Source organism: Acanthopagrus latus, chromosome 3 (assembly GCF_904848185.1).
Source record: "Acanthopagrus latus isolate v.2019 chromosome 3, fAcaLat1.1, whole genome shotgun sequence".
Classification (NCBI taxonomy): domain Eukaryota; kingdom Metazoa; phylum Chordata; class Actinopteri; order Spariformes; family Sparidae; genus Acanthopagrus; species Acanthopagrus latus.
The window spans coordinates 15745223-15763830 of NC_051041.1; the positions used below are offsets into that span (position 1 = coordinate 15745223).

The window sequence follows — 18608 nt, forward strand, 5'->3', positions numbered from 1 at the left end:
AAAATGATTGTAGAGAAAAGGCTTATTCCCCTAACTGTAAGTAGTGCATTGGTTGAATTTAATTTCACTAGAAGATGTCATAACATAATAAAGATGCACTGTTGCATTTTTTATTTCTTTTTTTTCTTTTCTTTTTTTTTTCTTTTTTTAAACAAGGCATTTGTTTTTAGAGTGTACAAAAGAGTTTGGTTTGATGGAACCCCATTATTAATACATTGCCACAACTTTTATGTTTTTTGTTTGTTTGTTTGTTTGTTTTATAAATTGTATACATTTACACAAGGCAGGGGGACTTTCAACCTTCTTCCTTAATAATTCCCACTTTAGTTTGTATGGTGTGGTGTGGAAATTAATGTTAATTTAAAATAATTTCTAGATCTTGACAAGTTGTTTTGATCATAAAGTAAAATTCTATATTGTTCAGTCCCAGATACATGTGACTAAATGCATTGTGCCTTTGTACACTGTGATCTGGAAGTTGTAATGCACGTGTAAATGATAAACTGAGGCATAATATTTTTGAAATTGCACTTATTTTTCTTTAGAAATTTCAGGTTGTCAATAATGTTTTGTAAAAAGATTTATCTTTAAATGTGAACATTTTTGGAATATACTTGTACTTTTTTTGCGCTAAAACAAAAGGAAACATTTTGAAGTTGTCTTTATTTATAGTTTATTATGCTATGATTTTACTGGGTCGGCCCACTTGAAATCAACTTGGGCTGTGTGTGGTTCTGAAATAAAATGAGTTTGACAACCCTGCATTAATTTAAATATATATGATATGGCCAGGCGAGGCCAAGTTATTAATAAAGGAAAGTAGTGAAGGATTCGTTGCAGAGGAAGATGGAAAGGGAAGACAGTTCTACAGAATTCACGACCGTATTGATTTGAATTGTGGATAATTAAATCACTGAAGTACGGTTTAGTCTGCTCCTCTAGCGGACTCTCGGGAAGTGTGCACACAGACCACTCAAGAGCCCTTGCAAGCTTGATAAATAGTGGGCTGCAACTACCCGGAAGACTTCCCACGAACGCGTCCACAAAGTCTGCGAGTCTGCAAGTGCAGTGAAATCCGAACATTCGGGTGCAGCCGAAGAAGAAGAAGAAGAGGAACCATCCGCGCATGCCCGCGTTTATTGGATAAACAAAACTGTATGACCGACCAGCAGCACATTTGTAAACAAAGTCGCATTCAGGTAAATCTCTCTGACCATATTCCATTCAGCGAACATTTTATTGCAGCATTTCGCACCTGCACTACCGATAGCTAGTAAGTGCGTGATATTAAACTAGCCACCGTATAACCCTTGCTAATACTGTCAAAGGCTTGTGTTCATTTTTGACAGTTTATTAGCTGTTCGCTAGTTAGCTAATGGGTGACTGTCAGTCTTGTTCGGTTTTCTTTGAAGGGGGCATCTTGACAGCTTCCCATTTCACTGTCTTGTATTGTTTAATTTCACCATCGACACTGACAAAGACTCTTGTGTGAATGTATTTGATAACTGCCTTCGTGGATTCTTAAGATACTAGATCCAACTTCAAGTTAATAGGCCTGAAGCCAATGTTTGCTAAATTAGCGTTAGCGTTAACTTGCTTAATACTTCACCTATTTGGCCGGTCTTCATTGAAGTGTTACCAACAGTCACTTGGCACAAGGCACTCCCGTGATATACAACACATGATGATTAACTTTGTTCGACAACCAGATCCTGTAGGGAGGGAGTTATGGCCGACCGTTGTTGGCTTTTGTTTCGGATTAACACGCGACCATGTTAACTGGTGACGTTCATCTGAATGCGTCTGTGTTTGTTGTTGCTACAGCAGATGTTGAGAACAGGAAGAGAGGACGTTTGTTTACATTTACATTACAACACATCCAATTCATCTTTGGAGTCTTGTTTGAGGAAACGTGTTTCGTACCGGTACTCGCTGTTTGGACGTGGTTGTTGTTACAGAAGTTGGACACAGGAAAAGAGAGCCTTGCCCTGTGACTGTGTGTGTGTGTGTGTGTGTGTGTGTGTGTGTCTCTAATAAATGTTCCTAATACACCCGTTTGTCTTTAAAGCCTGTCTGAGTTAAGATATATCACATAACAGAACCATTCAGCTCTTATACATTTTTTTAAAAAAAAGTATAAACCCATATATTTTACGGGATTTAAACTCAAATTTAAACTGGTGCAGGGAAAAAAGCCGCGAGTTCTCACATTTGAGAAGCTGGAACCAGAGAGTTTGGGATTTTTATCCTTAGAAATCGACTTGGTAATCAATAATAAAGGTTTTAAAATACCTAATCTTAGTAGCTATTGTTTACTCATTCGTCACTGCTTTCCATTGGTCCCTGTTGATCAGCTGAGCCAATCACTGAGCTCAGGTATGAACAGCTTGCTGGCTGACATGGTGTGGATCATAGACTGTTGTGTGTTTTCCAGGTGTGACTATGGGGAAGTCTTTTTCCCAGCTCACTAAGCAGTCAGAGGATAATGGTCCCGACAGTATGACCTCTCCTCTGGAGGACACTCAGGATGAGGATGGGAAGGGTGGAGACGTCGCACAGTTTCCCTATGTGGAATTCACAGGACGGGACAGCGTGACATGTCCCACATGTCAGGGCACCGGAAGGATCCCTAGAGGTACTCTTAAACAAGGAGCCTGAAAAGTTGCCTTTTTTCCATAGACGCATGATTTTGCAGTATCCAGTTATAATCCCAAAGCTAACCAGGGGGATGATGGAATAGGCTTTAGTTACATCACAAACATAGTTTACTAAAGAGCTGACAGTGACTCGGCATTGATTTCTGTTTCAGGACAAGAAAATCAACTTGTGGCATTGATTCCATACAGCGACCAAAGGCTGCGACCCAGGAGGACGTGAGTACTTCATCTTTGTGAATCCTTCTGAAACACTGTTAAACAATGTCATGTGAGATGTGGGAAATTGAATTAAACGTCCAAGTTTAGCATGCTCAAAAATAATTAGTTTGTTTTTAGAATTTTTTTATTGCATGGAAACCTTTTCCACATAAAATTCATACGGATTTGGCTAGCGTGTACACATTATTGTGTGTCAGCATAAATATTCCTTGACACTCAAGCACAGTTAAAGTGGATGGGCAGTGAATTTCTGATGCTGAAATGTTTACGGTATTGTCCGCCCAGAGAAAATGCACTGCAGGAATTTTATGATGTTATCATCATCCTTGCTCATGCGATACAAGTGTCGATATATATATTGTATTGTTTATTATTTTACTATTATTATTGTTTATTACAGTACCACTGTCCTGCTGTGATGAAGAAAGTTCCCTGTTTGTGGGACAAATAAAGGAAATTCTGATCCTGATTCCGATTCTAATTAATGAGGGAAACTTCATCAGAAGTTAACTTGCCAAAGAAAAGGAGGTTTACAGTGGGATAATGGTAGATAGCAATGTTAAGAAAGTTACATTAATAGATGCATGACACACAGTATTGGGCTCACGAGAACGAGACGATATTATTACACTACTAATGCTAAAACTTCAATGACCAATTATGACTGGATATGTAGTCCTTTATTCTATTGAAATTCAAAAACTGCAAAACAATACAGATCCATGTTGAAATGCTTTGGCTAGATTATTATTTTGTAATGAATGTCCCTTCAGTTCTACTTTCTGACTGAGTATGAATTATTGTATGCCCCACGTCTCTTCAGACCCTATAACTGTTCATGACCTATGCAAGACTTTCGAACCTCTAACTGGAGCTGTGTGTTACCTTCTTAATGAACTCCTTTCCACAAATTGAAAGTAAAAATAAAAACAGTATAAATAATACTATGTTTTCTTAGTTTTATTTTGTAAGTGCAAACAGTAGGTGAGAAACCATAATCAAAGTAGGTTCTACAAACAAGGGGGATGCATGGCATTCCTATCGGTGTTAATCACCATTTAAATAAGTGCATTAACCTCTGAGCATGCTGATCATTTGCTGTTCCTGAAGAAGAACATGCATATATTAGGGTGAACTGAAATGTGCTTAGGTTTATGTAAAGCAAGCTGGTAAACCCTAAAATGTTCCAGACCCATGTAAAACAAGTTGATAAGCAGTTAAATGTGTCCCAATGTACACAAAAAGAAGTTTGTTATGCTTTAGAAAGTTTAAGCAGCAAAATGTGTCAAAGTTTGCACAAAGACAAGTTTGTCAAGCTTCCAAAAACTATAAACAAAAAATGTGTACAAGTTCACATACACAAGTTGGTTATGCTTGCAAAGTACTAAAATTTGTATTTTTATATGTGCCTTTTTTAATGAAATGTGTAAAAATGTTTTACACTATTTTGTTGTCATGGTTGTATTGTAGTTGTGTAAATTTAATGTACAATCTGAAAAACTTGTTCTGCTGCAGAACTGTGCTGGTTTTTTTTTTCAACAACTTGGACTTTTGCCAGTTTTTGATAGCACATGGAGGATAATGAGAAGTTAGTCAGTGTGTATGTTAAAGAGGTGCTATGCTAAGAGTTGGTGCACTGTTTGTTCTGTTTATATGATTGTCTTGCAATATGATTATCGCAGAATCACTGTGTTGTGATATAATTGGTATCTTGGACCATGTATTGCTTATCCTATCGTATCATATCGTGTTGTTCCATGAGGGGCCCTGTGATTCCCACCCATACTGAAGAGCCAGTTTGTCGAAGTGGTTCATTGGAATGGGGGTGAGAGCCACGGGGTGGCAGTTATTAAGACCATACACAGCAGATTATTTAAGGAACAGGAAAGATGGTGGCTGTCTTGAGGCAGGAGGGGACAATCTCTTGTGAGAGAGAGAGATGTTAAAAATGTCACTAATAACATCAGCTTGCTGACTGGCACCTGTGTTTAGTACACAGCCAGGTATATTATCTGGACCAGCAACCTTATTTTCATTCAGTCTCAACAGGATTTTTCTCACACCAGCTGTGGTGACTTACAATGGCCAGTCTTCTGGAAGTGGAGTAGAGTTCAGAGCTGACTCTTTCTCTAGGAGATCAAAGCATAACATGTGTTCAGCATATCCAACAACATGGCCTCACACATGATAAGGCCACTGCTGTGACATTTTGAATATGCTGCTGTTTTGGTTGAGGTCCCTGTCCTGTCTCTGCTGATGTCTCATCTTTCCCTCCTTGATTCCAGCTTTCACTTTTGCTCTGGCAGTGTTGTATGTGTCCTTGTCCCCTGACTTAAAGGCAGTTTTTTTGGCTCTGAAAAGAATTGGGGAATTGATCTTGTAAGCTTGATGATCACCACGTCACCAATACATTTGTTGACATATGGTGTCACTAAAGATGTATATTCTTCAAGACTTTTATCCTGAATGGCAGCATTCCTGAACATTTTGACAGTCTGTTTTTTCAGACTAGTCCTGTAAGGCTGCATTAGCTTTATCAATCTGCACTTTTAACAGATTTAACTGATGGTTTGACCCTCTTTATCCACTGAGAGTAAGCAGGCAGAAGTAGCAGAGAAATTTGACAGGCCAAAGTGAGGACATGGGAGGGCTTTGTAACTGACAAAAATATTTGTTAATATTTATATACGTATTTGGTCCAGGATATGTGTTCCTCTTGTTGGAATCTGGAAATGCTAGTAGAATTTGGGTAAAACAGTTCTAAGTTTTGTTGGATTAAAATCACCAGCTGCAATGAAAACACAGCCATCTGGTTGTTTTGTTACGCTGAAAAAGTTCCGCCCATCCAGTGCAGTAGCTTGATCCGGGTTGCTGGGGGTTTACCACGTCTATGTGAAGATGTGTGCACAGTAGTTTCTGATTTCCTGTTGCTAAGTGAGCCTGAGTCACACCCCATCCATTTAATTCTCCAGCAACTGGACATTATCCAAAAGAAGGCCTGGTAGAGGACCAGGGTTTGGTTATCCTAGCTCTGATGCTGCCTCTCTTTCCTCTCTTCATGGGGTGGTCTAAGCACTTTAGATGATGTTTTGTCCCACTATTCTAGATGGCCGCTTGGCAGATGCCACTGGTGGAGATCCTCGCGTGGTCTCCTGCACTTAATCCAAACCCCACACTTCCTTTTCCAATGTTGATAAGTGCATCTCTATCATAGGCAATGCATACTTCCGTCAAAGCAGGCATAGAGGCAAAAACATACCGTAGAGGCTTGCATGCTGGAACCACAGTGCTCAAAAAGGGAAATCAATCTATCCATTTAGGAGACACAAGTGATTATGAATCAGTTCCACCTGCTTTGGTGCAAATGAAAGTGTCAGCAGGTGCAATGGAGGGATAAAAGCAGGACAATCCCTGAAAGGGGAATGCTTTTGCATGTGATGGCCTCATACAATTGCTCTCTCCTTATCCTTCTTGACTGATTCTTCTCTAGTTTTGTGGTCTGCTAGTGTCTTTGTCGCTGTTGGTAGCATGAGGCAGTACCTGCAGCACAATCACGTCAGACCTTATGCTGGTGCTGAGGGTCCTGGGTTCCTCCTCGTGCCAGACAATGCCTGGCTTTGTGTTGTTAGAGTGTGCAGGCAGTTCCTGGATGAAACCAATCATATACATTTATTTTTCTCATTTTTAAGGGAGGAGGTGAATAGGAGTCTTTCACCCAATACTGAACAATGTCTTTCAAGAAGAGGTTCTTAACCATCTTCTTGTGCTAATGTGATAATCACATGGCTAAATTCACTTCCTCTCTACCACTACTCAAATATTGTTGGTTCATACTGTGAATTTGGAAATATTCAGTTTAAATGTTCCTTTAATAATACCACAAATAATCTGGGTCATCATTTGCTGCAACAGAAAATAACATCCTCCAGCAAAGCAGTGCATTGGCTACTCAAATCCACCAAAAAATGTATTCTCGGTAGATAACTGTTAATGTTAACAGGCTAATTCCACTGTGTGAATGGTTTTATTAGTAGATCTTTTCACATACTGTGAAATAAATAATAATTTTCTTCTAAAGGGTGATGTGACATTGACAGTGTGGGTAAAATGTGAAATGACATCTGTGTAAGTTTGTCCATGTCCATGTGTCCATTTTCAGGAAATTGTATGTATCCGCATCAGTGGTGGTCTGCCTGTTACTGTCCGGTCTGGCTGTCTTCTTCCTCTTCCCTCGCTCTATTGATGTGTCCTATGTCGGGGTGAAGTCGGTTTTTGTCAGCTACGACCAAGAAAAGCGCAGCGTCTATCTCAACATCACGGTGAGCTTGGAAAATAAAAGCAGAATAACAGTATACGTCATGTTTCTGTTTAGGAAAATGGGTATCTTGAATGTGTCATAGAACTTGAACACATATCAGTTATGCATGGTGGAAACACAGAAAGTGCCATAACGAAAAAAAGATGGTGTAGAAGTACGCTTAGGAAACTATCTTTTCAGCTTTTTCCCCAAGCGTGAGAATGTATCAAATCAGACATCCCTCTGTTGTGTCTATTATTACAAACCCTGTATGCTTAAGAACATGATCTCCAAACTGATCTGTGCTGCCCCCTTGTGGATAAATGATTAATAAACTCAGAAAGCTATTATTGCTGTTGACCATCGATCAGATAATGTTTAGCTTTAAGGGCCTAATTAAGGGCTTAGAAGGGAAGGGAAATTACTTGAAAGTTTACAGAATGCAATTAATCACATCTTTGATTTTTATTGTGATTTAATTTGGAGTGCCCAGTATAGCCCCTTTCTAGAATTCAAAGTGTACTTTTGGTCATAGACATTTATATAGCACTGTTGTGTTTATTTTGCATTGTCAAGCATGCTATGAGAACTAGATGAACTAAAATTACACAAAATCATAAAGAGTGTTTGGTACAGCTCTAATGCTCATTCAGATAACAGCTCTAAAGATGAAGCAATTAATAGTAACTTACTATACTCAGTTAGCAAAGCACCACAATAGGGTCACTAAGATTTACCGTAGATGTATTATTTTTTTTGTTTTGGTATACAGAGTAGCGTAAACTAGAGATAGATTATACTATGCTCAAACTACGAGTGATAAAAATTTACAAAATGGCCAATAGTAGCTAGCAACACTGTCACCATGTTGTCATTTAAAGTTGAGGCCGGCGTTTGGATTTCAGTGAGTCATGGTCATCGCACTGTGTCAACTGTCGAGCCTCAGTTTCCAACTTCACTGGTATGCATCAGGAATGATTTGATGCCTCCGTCATCCGGCCTGTTTGCTTTACCGGCGAGTCTGGAGACACTGCCGTTGCGACAGCCAAAGTGGTTGTAATGATCATCGGGGCAACAACAGCTCACAATCTGATCATTAAAAAAATTATCAATAATTAACAATATTGACTGATATGAAACTTCACTATCATGATAGACTTTTCAGCCATATCACCCAGGCCTACTCCAGGTAGCAACTGTCACTTACGTATGTTACTCGCGGCCATCAGACATGTGTAACATCAGATATTATTTATTATTTTCTTATGGCAGCAGGAACAGCTAAATGTAGCTGTTTTCTTCAAAAGTTTGCATGTTCACCAGTTTTATATGTGATGTAATGTGACTCATGATATATTATCACTAGAAATGTTTGATTTAACTTTTTTCCATGGTTAGAACTGAAATTAAGCTTTATTTAATCACATAGAGATTAAAGACACCAGAAAAACGATACCACTGGGTACCGGTATAGAATTCTAGGTACCAGTAATAAGATTTGATTTGATCACTGAGAAGTGGGTGTGGCCCAGGAAATACTGAGATGCAAGTTGAGATTTAGAGGATTTATGGCCTCCACCCACACCTGTCACAGCCACAAACATTCACCCATGATAAAACTTTATAAACAAAATGTTTTTGTGGTGTATTGAGTTAAAGAAATGCATGTCCACTGCTAGAAGTATACAATGAACTGTCCCAATGTCTGCTTCTCATCTAGAACACTCTCAATATCACCAACAATAACTACTACTCAGTGGAGGTGGCCAACATCACAGCTCAGGTGCAATTTGCCAAGACGGTGATCGGTAAATCTCGCATCAGTAACACCACTGCCATCAGTCCTCTGGACATGAAACAGGTAAAGTTCAGTGTCTGTTCAGTTAACTAGTCCTCTGTGTGGGTACAACTCTGAATCTATATTGTTGTCTCCATTTCTATTTTCAGATTGATTACATGGTCCCCACCACCCTCGCTGATGAGATGAACTACATGTAGTAAGCATTAAAACTAAATCATAATATGGACCACTGGCCATGTTTAGAAATGATTCGATCCATCTATACATATCTGCCAAAGGTTTTATCAAGTTGAGCTGTTTACATGAACCTCTTCATCACACAGATAATGTAGGGAAATGTTACTAAGCAGAAAACTGAGTTTTTCAGAAATTACTTATTATGCCTCTGCAGCAGCGACAGCTGCGGCCCAAGGCGATATGTTTTGGGGTTTCCCATCCGTCCATCTGTGTGGAGCCAGATCAAGACCATACATTTTGTTAATTGGAAAAACATTTTCTATTGATAAAATAAAATTTGAAACAGAAAGTTTAAGTTTGATCTTGAATTATAATAATAAATTCAAAATAAAAATAACCTCATAGTCCCAGATTCTTATTGACGCAATATCTCATATCTATTTTCAAATTCAGTATGAATGTCCACTATGACTCAAGGATGCACTGATTAGAATTCGGTGACCAAAGGTCAGAGGTCTAAGTTATTATGACCTCTCAAAATGCCTTTCTGCCATAACTCAAGAATTCATAAATAAAGTACAGTAAAATTGGACATGCAGATGTCTAATGGATATCCAAATTCGATATCCAAAAAGGTCACATGCATTGCAGCATCATTCAATTCAGTCAGAAAACATTCTGGCCTTTATTCAGCATCACAGCAATTTGACTTGTGCGCAGAGGCATACAACCTCTGTGCATTTTTTCTAGTTTTACAAAACACCAAATTAAAAACAAGTACTTTATTGTAGATGTGATGATACTATGGTTTAATGTAGTTATTGGATTTATTATTATTTAATCTGTTAGTAATTTATTGGATGACTAGTTTAGTCTAACATTGTCAATAGTAAGGATAAACATTTGTCCAACAGGACTAGGGTTTACTTTATACACCGTTAATTATTTATTAATTTTATACTTGATTTATTTTCCAGTGACTACTGTACTCTGCAAACCATCAAGGTCCACAATATTGTTGTCATGATGCAGTAAGTTGTATTAATGCTCTTTCATTTATTGTCACCTTGATTTAGAAATTTTCACTTACTTTGTGTTGTGAGTGTTTGTGGCCTCACCCTGCCCTTCTTTACTCTCTGCAGAGTGACCGTCACCACAACATACTTTGGTCATGCGGAACAAGTGTCGCAGGAGATGTATCAGTATGTGGACTGTGGTGGAAACACCACATCTATCAAAGCACTGCCCAAGGCGTTCAGCATCCCACATGCTGCTGAGTGACCCCGGGACAAGCCCTAACTCAGGCCTGGAAGCCGGTCCACTGCGTTTACCTTTCGCCTCCACCTGCTGTCTCTTAAAATCTGTTGTTGTCACAATACCACAGTGTTCCCTTCAATATCAAAGAAATCAACACCAAGATCAGAAACGGATCTATATGGAAGCGCGGAATTATGACTTTTCATGTCATAACTTCAAAATGTTAGATGTAATATATCCATATCTCACAGTTACCACTTACCATGCTGTTTATCTCAAAGTAAGAGACTGCGTGTTGAGATCATCACTCACTCGTCTGATTTTGTTAAGATAGTAATTGATCATAATGTGTTGTTAAAATTCAATTCTAAAGAGTCTATCCCATAGTCACAGTTTAAAACTCAGCCCTTTCACACTGGACAAAAAATCCACCAACATCCGCTAATATATGTTTTTTTTTCTTTTCTGTCACATTCCCACGACATATGACTCTGCAGTAGTCACAGGTGTTTATCGGCTCCAGCCCTACTCATTTGGGATGGAAACATGCCTTTGTTGAAGTTAAGCACGCTTGCTTGTAATACTTTTCTGTCTGTCTCTGTTCAAGCAGCTCATACATCGTTTAGTCTGCGCTGAGTATTTAAAGGGGACCGAAGTAAAGGACATTAACAAGTAAACACTGTTTTAGTGTCACTGGCCTCTGTGTCACTACATGCGCTTGTCAGCTATCTAGGGTTTTTTTTTTTTCAACATCACTTTGTTGGCCTTTGTATTGTCTGGCTTTACTGACAGGACAGCTTCAGTGATGATAGGAAGCAGTGTGTGTGTGTGGGGGGGGGCATGCAACAAAGGGCCCTATGCCAAGACTCAAACCCAGGGCCATCACAGGGAGGACAAAGCCTTTGTACATAAGACACCCGTTCCACCAACTGAGCTAATTGGCACCCTAGGCTGTGTATTGTTTTTGTCTTTATTCCTCCTTAGTTTCAGTATCAATACCTATACTTTTTTTTACGGCAAATCGTTTTTTAATTGCTGTTTGCACAATATGCGAAAGAATTTCAATGTGGTAAACATCATTACATTATTCATTTTGCGCCAGGACCATCATTTGAACATATAAAACCATTACAAAATCTTTCGATCGAGCTGTTGTAGCTTAGTGGGTTAAGTTAACAACTCAGAAGGGCAGGGTTTCATATCATGTTTGGAATATTCTATTGTACTCTTCACCTATTGTTTTAACACTAAGCTCACTATTATTTTGTGTTTCTTTTCAGTTTTCTGTCGCAGTTTGGTTGGGTTTAGGCAGCAGAAATACTTTGTTAGATGTAAGTGGCAAAGATTCTTGGTTCTTGGTTTAGGCATAAGAATAACTTCTACCATTTGGGTATATTTGCAGTCTTTTTTCCCTGAGACACTTAGCTATGACATTACGAAAACATAATTGCACAGTTACAGCCAAGTTTTTTGACTGTTGTACTTTAATTTAAAAAAAGTATCCTTGTGTTTTCATTGCAAGAGTAAATTAATTAATTTTATATTATAACAAAAAAAAGCCCCCTCAGTCACTTCATCTTGGCACCAGGCCTGCCTTGATTTGATTTTGTATGGATTTTGCTCAAGAATATTGATTCATTTCAGTTATGATGATACTGTAAATGATATCTTGTCTTTCTTTTGTTTCTTCTTTAACCCTGATTTATGATTTGTCAGTTTAACACCTAAGCAAGGAGGGAATAAAAAAAAAAAAAAAAAATTGATGGTATTTGACTACCTACCAAACGATAGTGCACTTTATGTCTGTTTTAAAATGCACACACAATTGGCAACCCCAATCTCTCTAGCCTGTTCCTCTGACACAGTTTGTTGTGGCGAAGAATCAACAAAAAGTGGGCATGCTTTAGAGTTTTCTGCTCAAACCCTGTGTCTGATTCTGAAATAAGATAATGTTGCTCATAGTGTTTCTTTCTGACTGCAATGTCTGCTATGATGTGTGCAATCTGTTGTCTTAACTACTGAAGTATGTTGCTGTTAGGTGCCCACCCAATTTTTGTTTTGTTTCCAAAAACCAAGGAACTCCTGGTAGGGTGGGGTTCACATCCCTGTGGTCTATATTTAGGCATTTTGAGAAATATAATTTTTTTGTTAACTTTTTTTGATTGCTTATTTGAGATTTAAAAAAAAAAAAACTAATGTCTGCTATTTAAAGACTTAAGGGACAGTGACATCAGGGTTTGAAAAATATTTCACAGTAAAATAATGTAATTTCAGTGGAATCCAGACAAATGTGCATTTTGCATTTTTATGCAAAGCTTTTAAATCAGTCCAACTTGATGAAATTTGTCAAATGTTTTTGCACTACTGAATAATGGCAACCTATATTACAAAGGTTGCTCTTTAGGGAAATGGAGAGCAGAGAAGTTATCATAGCCTGCTACCTGAGAGAGAGAGAGAGAGAGAGATTTTCAACATCACTCATCAATGCAAAGAGCATGAGGATGCCACTAGTTGGTAGTTTAAGCACAATTATGAGATAGTTACTCTGTGATTAGCATTAGCAGAGGTTTTGTAACATCACAGAATGCTAGGCTAGCAGTTTCCCAAAGTCAGAGTAAGATGGCAATCAAGTGTATTTTCTAAAATGGCGGACTGGTGTAGGGCTGCAACTGACAGCAGTTTAAATTAATGATTAATGTGTCAGAAAAATTGCTAGTCCTCACAATTAAAAGCAAACCGGCAAATATTTGACATTTGTGATTCATAAGTTATCAAAAGCGGTGCAATAACTACTCAAAAACTCCTGGTGCACCGCCAACAAATTATGATATGCATTTCAGTTTAATGCAAATACAATGCAGACATGTTGACAGAAAATCAGACCACTGAAGTCTTCAGGTCGATAAATCATGAAGGGCTGCTTAATTATGATTTTATAGTTATCATTATTAGTAGTAGTTGTGGTAGAATTTATGAAATCAAAATGCTAACTTTCTAAAAAAAAATGTAATTGTGTTATTATATTCTGCTCTACCTGTCCTACTGATAAGTGCTTATCTTAAAGTTTAGGGCATCCTATGATTTAATGGCTGTTATGAATTTACATGTTGATTTGCGCATCATGCTATCCAATCACTTTCACATTATTTTACCTGTGTTTGTCTTTCCTTGGGAATGGTGTTCTTAAGGTTTCTACTTTAAAAATATGAATAGGAATATTTTGTCACACATGTGATGTTAAAAAGCTGTATATTTTTTAATCTTTGACTTAAAAATGATCCTGTTGTATAGACCTATTTTGAACTGAAAAACATCTGACATATCTAGAAATGTGTACAATTTATGTCAACATCCTGTAAATACTTAAAAATTGTGTTTTGAAGATCTTCGCACAAACTTTGATAAGCTACAAGAGTTACATTTGTATTGAATGCGATATGAAGGAAAGCATACAAATAATTGTCTGACATACACCCTTGACTTGGTTAACAATCCCTATTAACATCTAAAATTTGAAAAGCGGTATTAGACTCCTACCTCTAATGTCATTTTAAACATTTTGTTGGTCATTATTATTCAAGTGATTGTTTGTTGTGGGAGTATGAATAAAGATTTAAAACGTGATTATCTGTGCTGGGATTTATTTATTGCAAAAATAATGCATCAGTTTACACAACCTTATTCTTGTTGTACTACTATTATTATGAAAAGCATTATAGCTTATATGTAATTTGTTATTAGGCAGACATGACAAGACTTTTATCAAAAGCACATCCAGCATCAGACAGCTGGTCTATGTAGTTTTATATGACCAAATTGTCTACCTCACTGAAGTAACAGACAACAATGATGCAATACCAGCCCCCCATGGGTGGTACCAATATGGCATCTTTAGTGACTAAAACTGAGAACACAGAGCCTGCCATGAGTCATGCTAGACTCCACTATTTTGTATATCATTGAGGAGACTAAATGTCAACTCCCTTTTTAGCCAACAGACCTTTCAAAAAGATGTTCATTGTTGTCAGAAGCTGTGACTGGCCAAAGTTTGGATACTCTGGGTATGGTAGACATCCCCTTTAAGCCTGGATCTCAAACTGCAACATGAAGCACAAGCCATCAGAAATGTCAGTCAAGGTTTCATATCAGGTTGTGACTGTCTCACTCCTCACAGAGTGTGGTGCACATGGGGAAATGGCTGGGCTATATGTGATGAGGTTTTGCCCCTTCTTAGGTAAAGTGTTAGAAAAAGGAATAGTGAAAGATAGTCATATCTCCTTAGCAGCACCTTTGGTGATGATTAGGAAACATTATGGCACACAGCATTTTTGTGTATATAATAGAGGCTTGAATGCAGTCACAGTAAAACACGCATACCTTTTACCCAGAACAGATGACACCTTGGATCAGTGTTCAGCACCACTGACCTCTCATCAGGATACTGGCAAGTGCAGCTGAAGGACCAAGATACAGCAAGACAGCTTTCACCAGAGGCAGAGGACTTAACCAGTTCCGTGTGATGCCCATGGGCTTGGTAAATGCAGCACCCACTTTTCAACATCTCGAAGGCAGCTAGTCTTACAAGGTCTCTCTAGGAAAACATGCTTAGTATACCTTAATGACATTATTGTCTATAGCCCCAGATTTTCTTTTCATTTTCAGCATTTGACCAGAGGTGTTTGACCACCTCAGAGCTGCCAACCTGTAACACCAACCCTTAAAATGCAGCTTTGCACAACAGTAAGTGGCATTCTTGGGACATCTCTCATCTGCAGGACTAACACCTGACCTCAAAAACACTGAAAAGGTTGAGAGATTGGCCTGCGCCTTAGAATCAGACTGAAGTCAAAAAATGCCCCTTCATGCTCTCACTCACAGAAGAAAGACTTGCTGTATCTACAGACTGAAGCTGAACAAATAGCATTTGAAATTTTCCGCCATGCTCTATGTAACACACCAGTGCTCTCCTATTCAGACTCATGTGATTGTAGTCCCCAGTAACTTGCAGGAGGAGGCGTTTCAAACTTTACATGGACACTCAATCTTTGGATATTTCAGTGAGCCAAATACATTACAAAGTGCACAGGTCAGATATTATTGGCCCTTCATGACACTCGACACAAACCGGTGGTCTCTTGAATGCACTGGCTGTGAAGTAAGGTGATCACATATATCGCATTAACAGGCCCCTATGCAAAATATAGTCACTTCTAGTCGTTTTGAGAAGATTTCAGTGGACCTGAAAGACTCACACCATGGTCATCTGTATGTACTTGTACTCTGATCAAGGAGCACATGCTATGGCTAAGTGTTTGTTTGAAAATTACATCGGCTGGGAGTTACATGGGACCGCTGACCATGATGGCTGACTAGAGAGAGCCTCCCGTTGGATCGCTCATTTTCCCATTCAATTTAGTAAATTCCCTATTTCCTCTTTGTAGTATCACCTCCCCGAAGGGCCCGTGTACTTTGCGGCCATTCGATTTCGACTTTTTTTAATGTTAGCTAACCTACACAACCATAAAGAGTCAAATCAGCTTGTCTTGAACAAGTTCATGTCTTTCATTAAAGAAGACATGTTAAAGGAGCCTGACACTGGAGGAATGGACCTGCCTTTCTGTGCCATATTTGATTTCTTCAGTGTTTTTCTGTTAATTATCATGGGCTCCCTTTTATTTATATATTTGGACTTTTCTTTAGGTGCCGAGTGGGATCCCTGGAGTGGGTCAATGGATGACTTTTTCAAAGGCTGGTATTGGGCTGGTGGACTCTTAAATAATTAATACTATGGGTAGTGAAAAGATGATGCTGTGGATCTGTTTAGTCTGTGACATCTGTTTTTGTCTTTTGTTTTTTATTTCGCTACATTTGTGTTAATTTTCATGTTATTGAAAAACTAAGTAAAGACTTAAATAACAAAAATGGTTACACCAGAGAATGTGGTGTGCCTCAGTTTTGCACACTGACCAAGGTTGTTAGTTCAACTCTGATCTTGAAGTACTGTACTCCTGTTTGAGAATAAATAAAACAAGGACAGCTCCCTAGCATGCTATGTCAGGTGGCATGGTGGAAAGAGGTGCAAACAGAAACATCAATGACCAGTTTTTGCAATTTTGAGCCAGGTGATTTACTGTGGGTTGACCTTCAAGCCCTTGCTAGGCAAAAACTGTCACCTAAGTGGAAAGGCTCATTGAAAGTATGAGGACAGTTTGACTTAGGCACAAGTGTCATCGGACTATGATCTTTTGGACCAGCGGGGCCCTAAAGCTAAACCTAAAGTGATTCACTTCTAAGAGTGCTCTGTGAATCCGACTGTGCTCAAACTAATGCTGTTCCTCTGCCTCAAAGTGCCACTACTACCTGACCACCAGGGGGAAACAATGTTGCGAGAGGATCTACAGGATAGCCTTTGCAAGAAATGAGGACCAAGTCTGACCAGTGTGTTATATTCCTGATGAATAAACTGGTGCTTGATTGTGATGTTTGATTAACACATATGAGCAAAGGAACTAAGAAAGACTGTTATGGACATCAGGCCCATAGCTACCATTGAGGACACAGAGGTCATGATGTCCTTTGTTGTTCCTCTGGATCATGATTAAAATGACCTAAAATGTGGCCAATTGCCAAAACTACTTGGTTGTATGGTGTGTTGTCATAAAGGTTGTCATCATCTCCGCAGCAGAGCTAAACAGATCTACATGTTACCAAAAAAAAAAAAGAAAAATACTATGATTGCTATTGTACTTTTGTTTTCTTTCTACTTTTATGCACCTTAATCTGTTTGCATTTGTGGGAAGTTCAGCTATTTTGAAGAGGCGGCGCTTCTTTTATAGGTGAAAACAAGATATGTTGCCAAATGGTGTAAGTTTAGTGTGTAATTGCTGAAATCTTGAGTGTTTATGGTAATGTTAAAGTTTTAATATTCATCTATCAGGTGCTTCAGCTAGTTGGTGCTCTCCAAGCAGTTTTTAGCTCATAGGTTGAGGAAAGAGGGAAGAAAAAATGAAGAGCAGTGACTGAGCTTTTGAACAGAGGAGGTAGCCGACAGCATTTCTAATCATCCACCTGCAATGCAGTATTGAGTTCCCTCCCCAGACAGTTTAACAACCATTCACACCTATCTGGGCTCACGTAGTGCTAGCAACCCACATGAAAGGCTGGCTGAGTAACCAATAGGTGGCCCTAAGGACTATGAAAGTCAGAGCTCACATGTGTCCTTAACGACTCTATAAGGACACTCATATACAGAGTTTAAAAGCCTGCCAACTCCCCTCCAGTTAGTTAGAACTGAGGAAGCCTGTTAGCTGAGAGGTGAAATGTCTTGCAGAAACAGAGACAAGTCCAGCTGCCTATGATACCGTACTTATGAGCTCCAATCAACTGTTGGGTTGACAGGAACAGGTGACGTGAGTGAGCGTCTGTTTGTGCACCTTCACGTGTGCGCGTGACCGCGGCAGGCGTTGTTCACCGCGAAATAGGGCTGCGTCAAGTCACCCGCGTATGAAACGAAGAATTATCATCTATCCTTCAGAATAAAAGTGCTAAGTAAATTTGGGAATCGCAGCCTGTTCAGCATATGAGAATGAGGTTTGACTAGATTACTGGCTATATGAAATCAAACCGCCATTAACAAGTACACAAATAGTGGCCTTCACTACAAGAGTACACCATACATGGTCGTCTCTACGTTAAGAGAGCAGTGCCACTTACAGTTCAACTTTATTTATTATTTAAAATTATCGACAAGTTTTAGTTCTGTTTTGATATGGATATATGTATATAATGACATTTTTGCCTCCGTGATATGATATATAATAGATATATAATAGACAGCCCTGAAGACAACAAATATAAAATAATTTCCCCACCCATCTAACATATAACTATAACCTTTACTTAAACGTATTTCTGTATCATGGTGTGGATATAATTTTCAGTGGCTTAGCGGATTCAAGTTACGTTTTTAGAAAGAAAAGTTTAACACATTCATAATACGTTCTACAACACCGTGCCCATATAGCAATTAATTGTTGATAATTAAATCACTGAAGTCCGGTAAAGTCTTGGACTTAGACTCAATTTTTAAGTCTAAGCGAGTCCGCTTGAGAGCCCTTGATGAATTGTGGGTTGTGTGCGCGAGTCCGGGAGTGCGACGAAGTCCCAATACGTATTTGGATGCAGTCTCGGTTAACACAGC

General features: G+C 38.7%; 1 protein-coding gene across 2 annotated transcripts; it reads left to right on the forward strand.

The window, feature by feature from the left end:
* Nucleotides 1-916: 916 nt before the first annotated feature.
* Nucleotides 917-14032, forward strand: LOC119017032 (transmembrane protein 106B-like). 2 transcript variants are annotated; one of them, XM_037093419.1, is made up of 8 exons: nucleotides 917-1199; nucleotides 2435-2635; nucleotides 2810-2873; nucleotides 7036-7195; nucleotides 8894-9034; nucleotides 9121-9170; nucleotides 10129-10182; nucleotides 10294-14032. In XM_037093419.1, exons 2-8 carry the CDS (start codon nucleotides 2443-2445, stop codon nucleotides 10430-10432), a joined length of 801 nt encoding a protein of 266 aa, XP_036949314.1. In that variant the 5' UTR covers nucleotides 917-1199; nucleotides 2435-2442; the 3' UTR covers nucleotides 10433-14032. The 2 variants fall into 2 exon arrangements, with proteins under 2 accessions (XP_036949314.1, XP_036949315.1); XM_037093420.1 differs by lacking the exon at nucleotides 917-1199 and adding an exon at nucleotides 1251-1273.
* Nucleotides 14033-18608: the final 4576 nt, after the last annotated feature.

Bases quoted from the DNA above. Each gene is read 5' to 3' on its own strand.
- LOC119017032 (XM_037093419.1), top strand. From the start codon at position 2,443: ATGGGGAAGTCTTTTTCCCAGCTCACTAAGCAGTCAGAGGATAATGGT. The intron at 2,874-7,035 runs GTGAGTACTTCA...GTCCATTTTCAG, and splicing joins AGGCTGCGACCCAGGAGGAC to GAAATTGTATGTATCCGCAT. The intron at 10,183-10,293 runs GTAAGTTGTATT...TACTCTCTGCAG, and splicing joins AATATTGTTGTCATGATGCA to AGTGACCGTCACCACAACAT.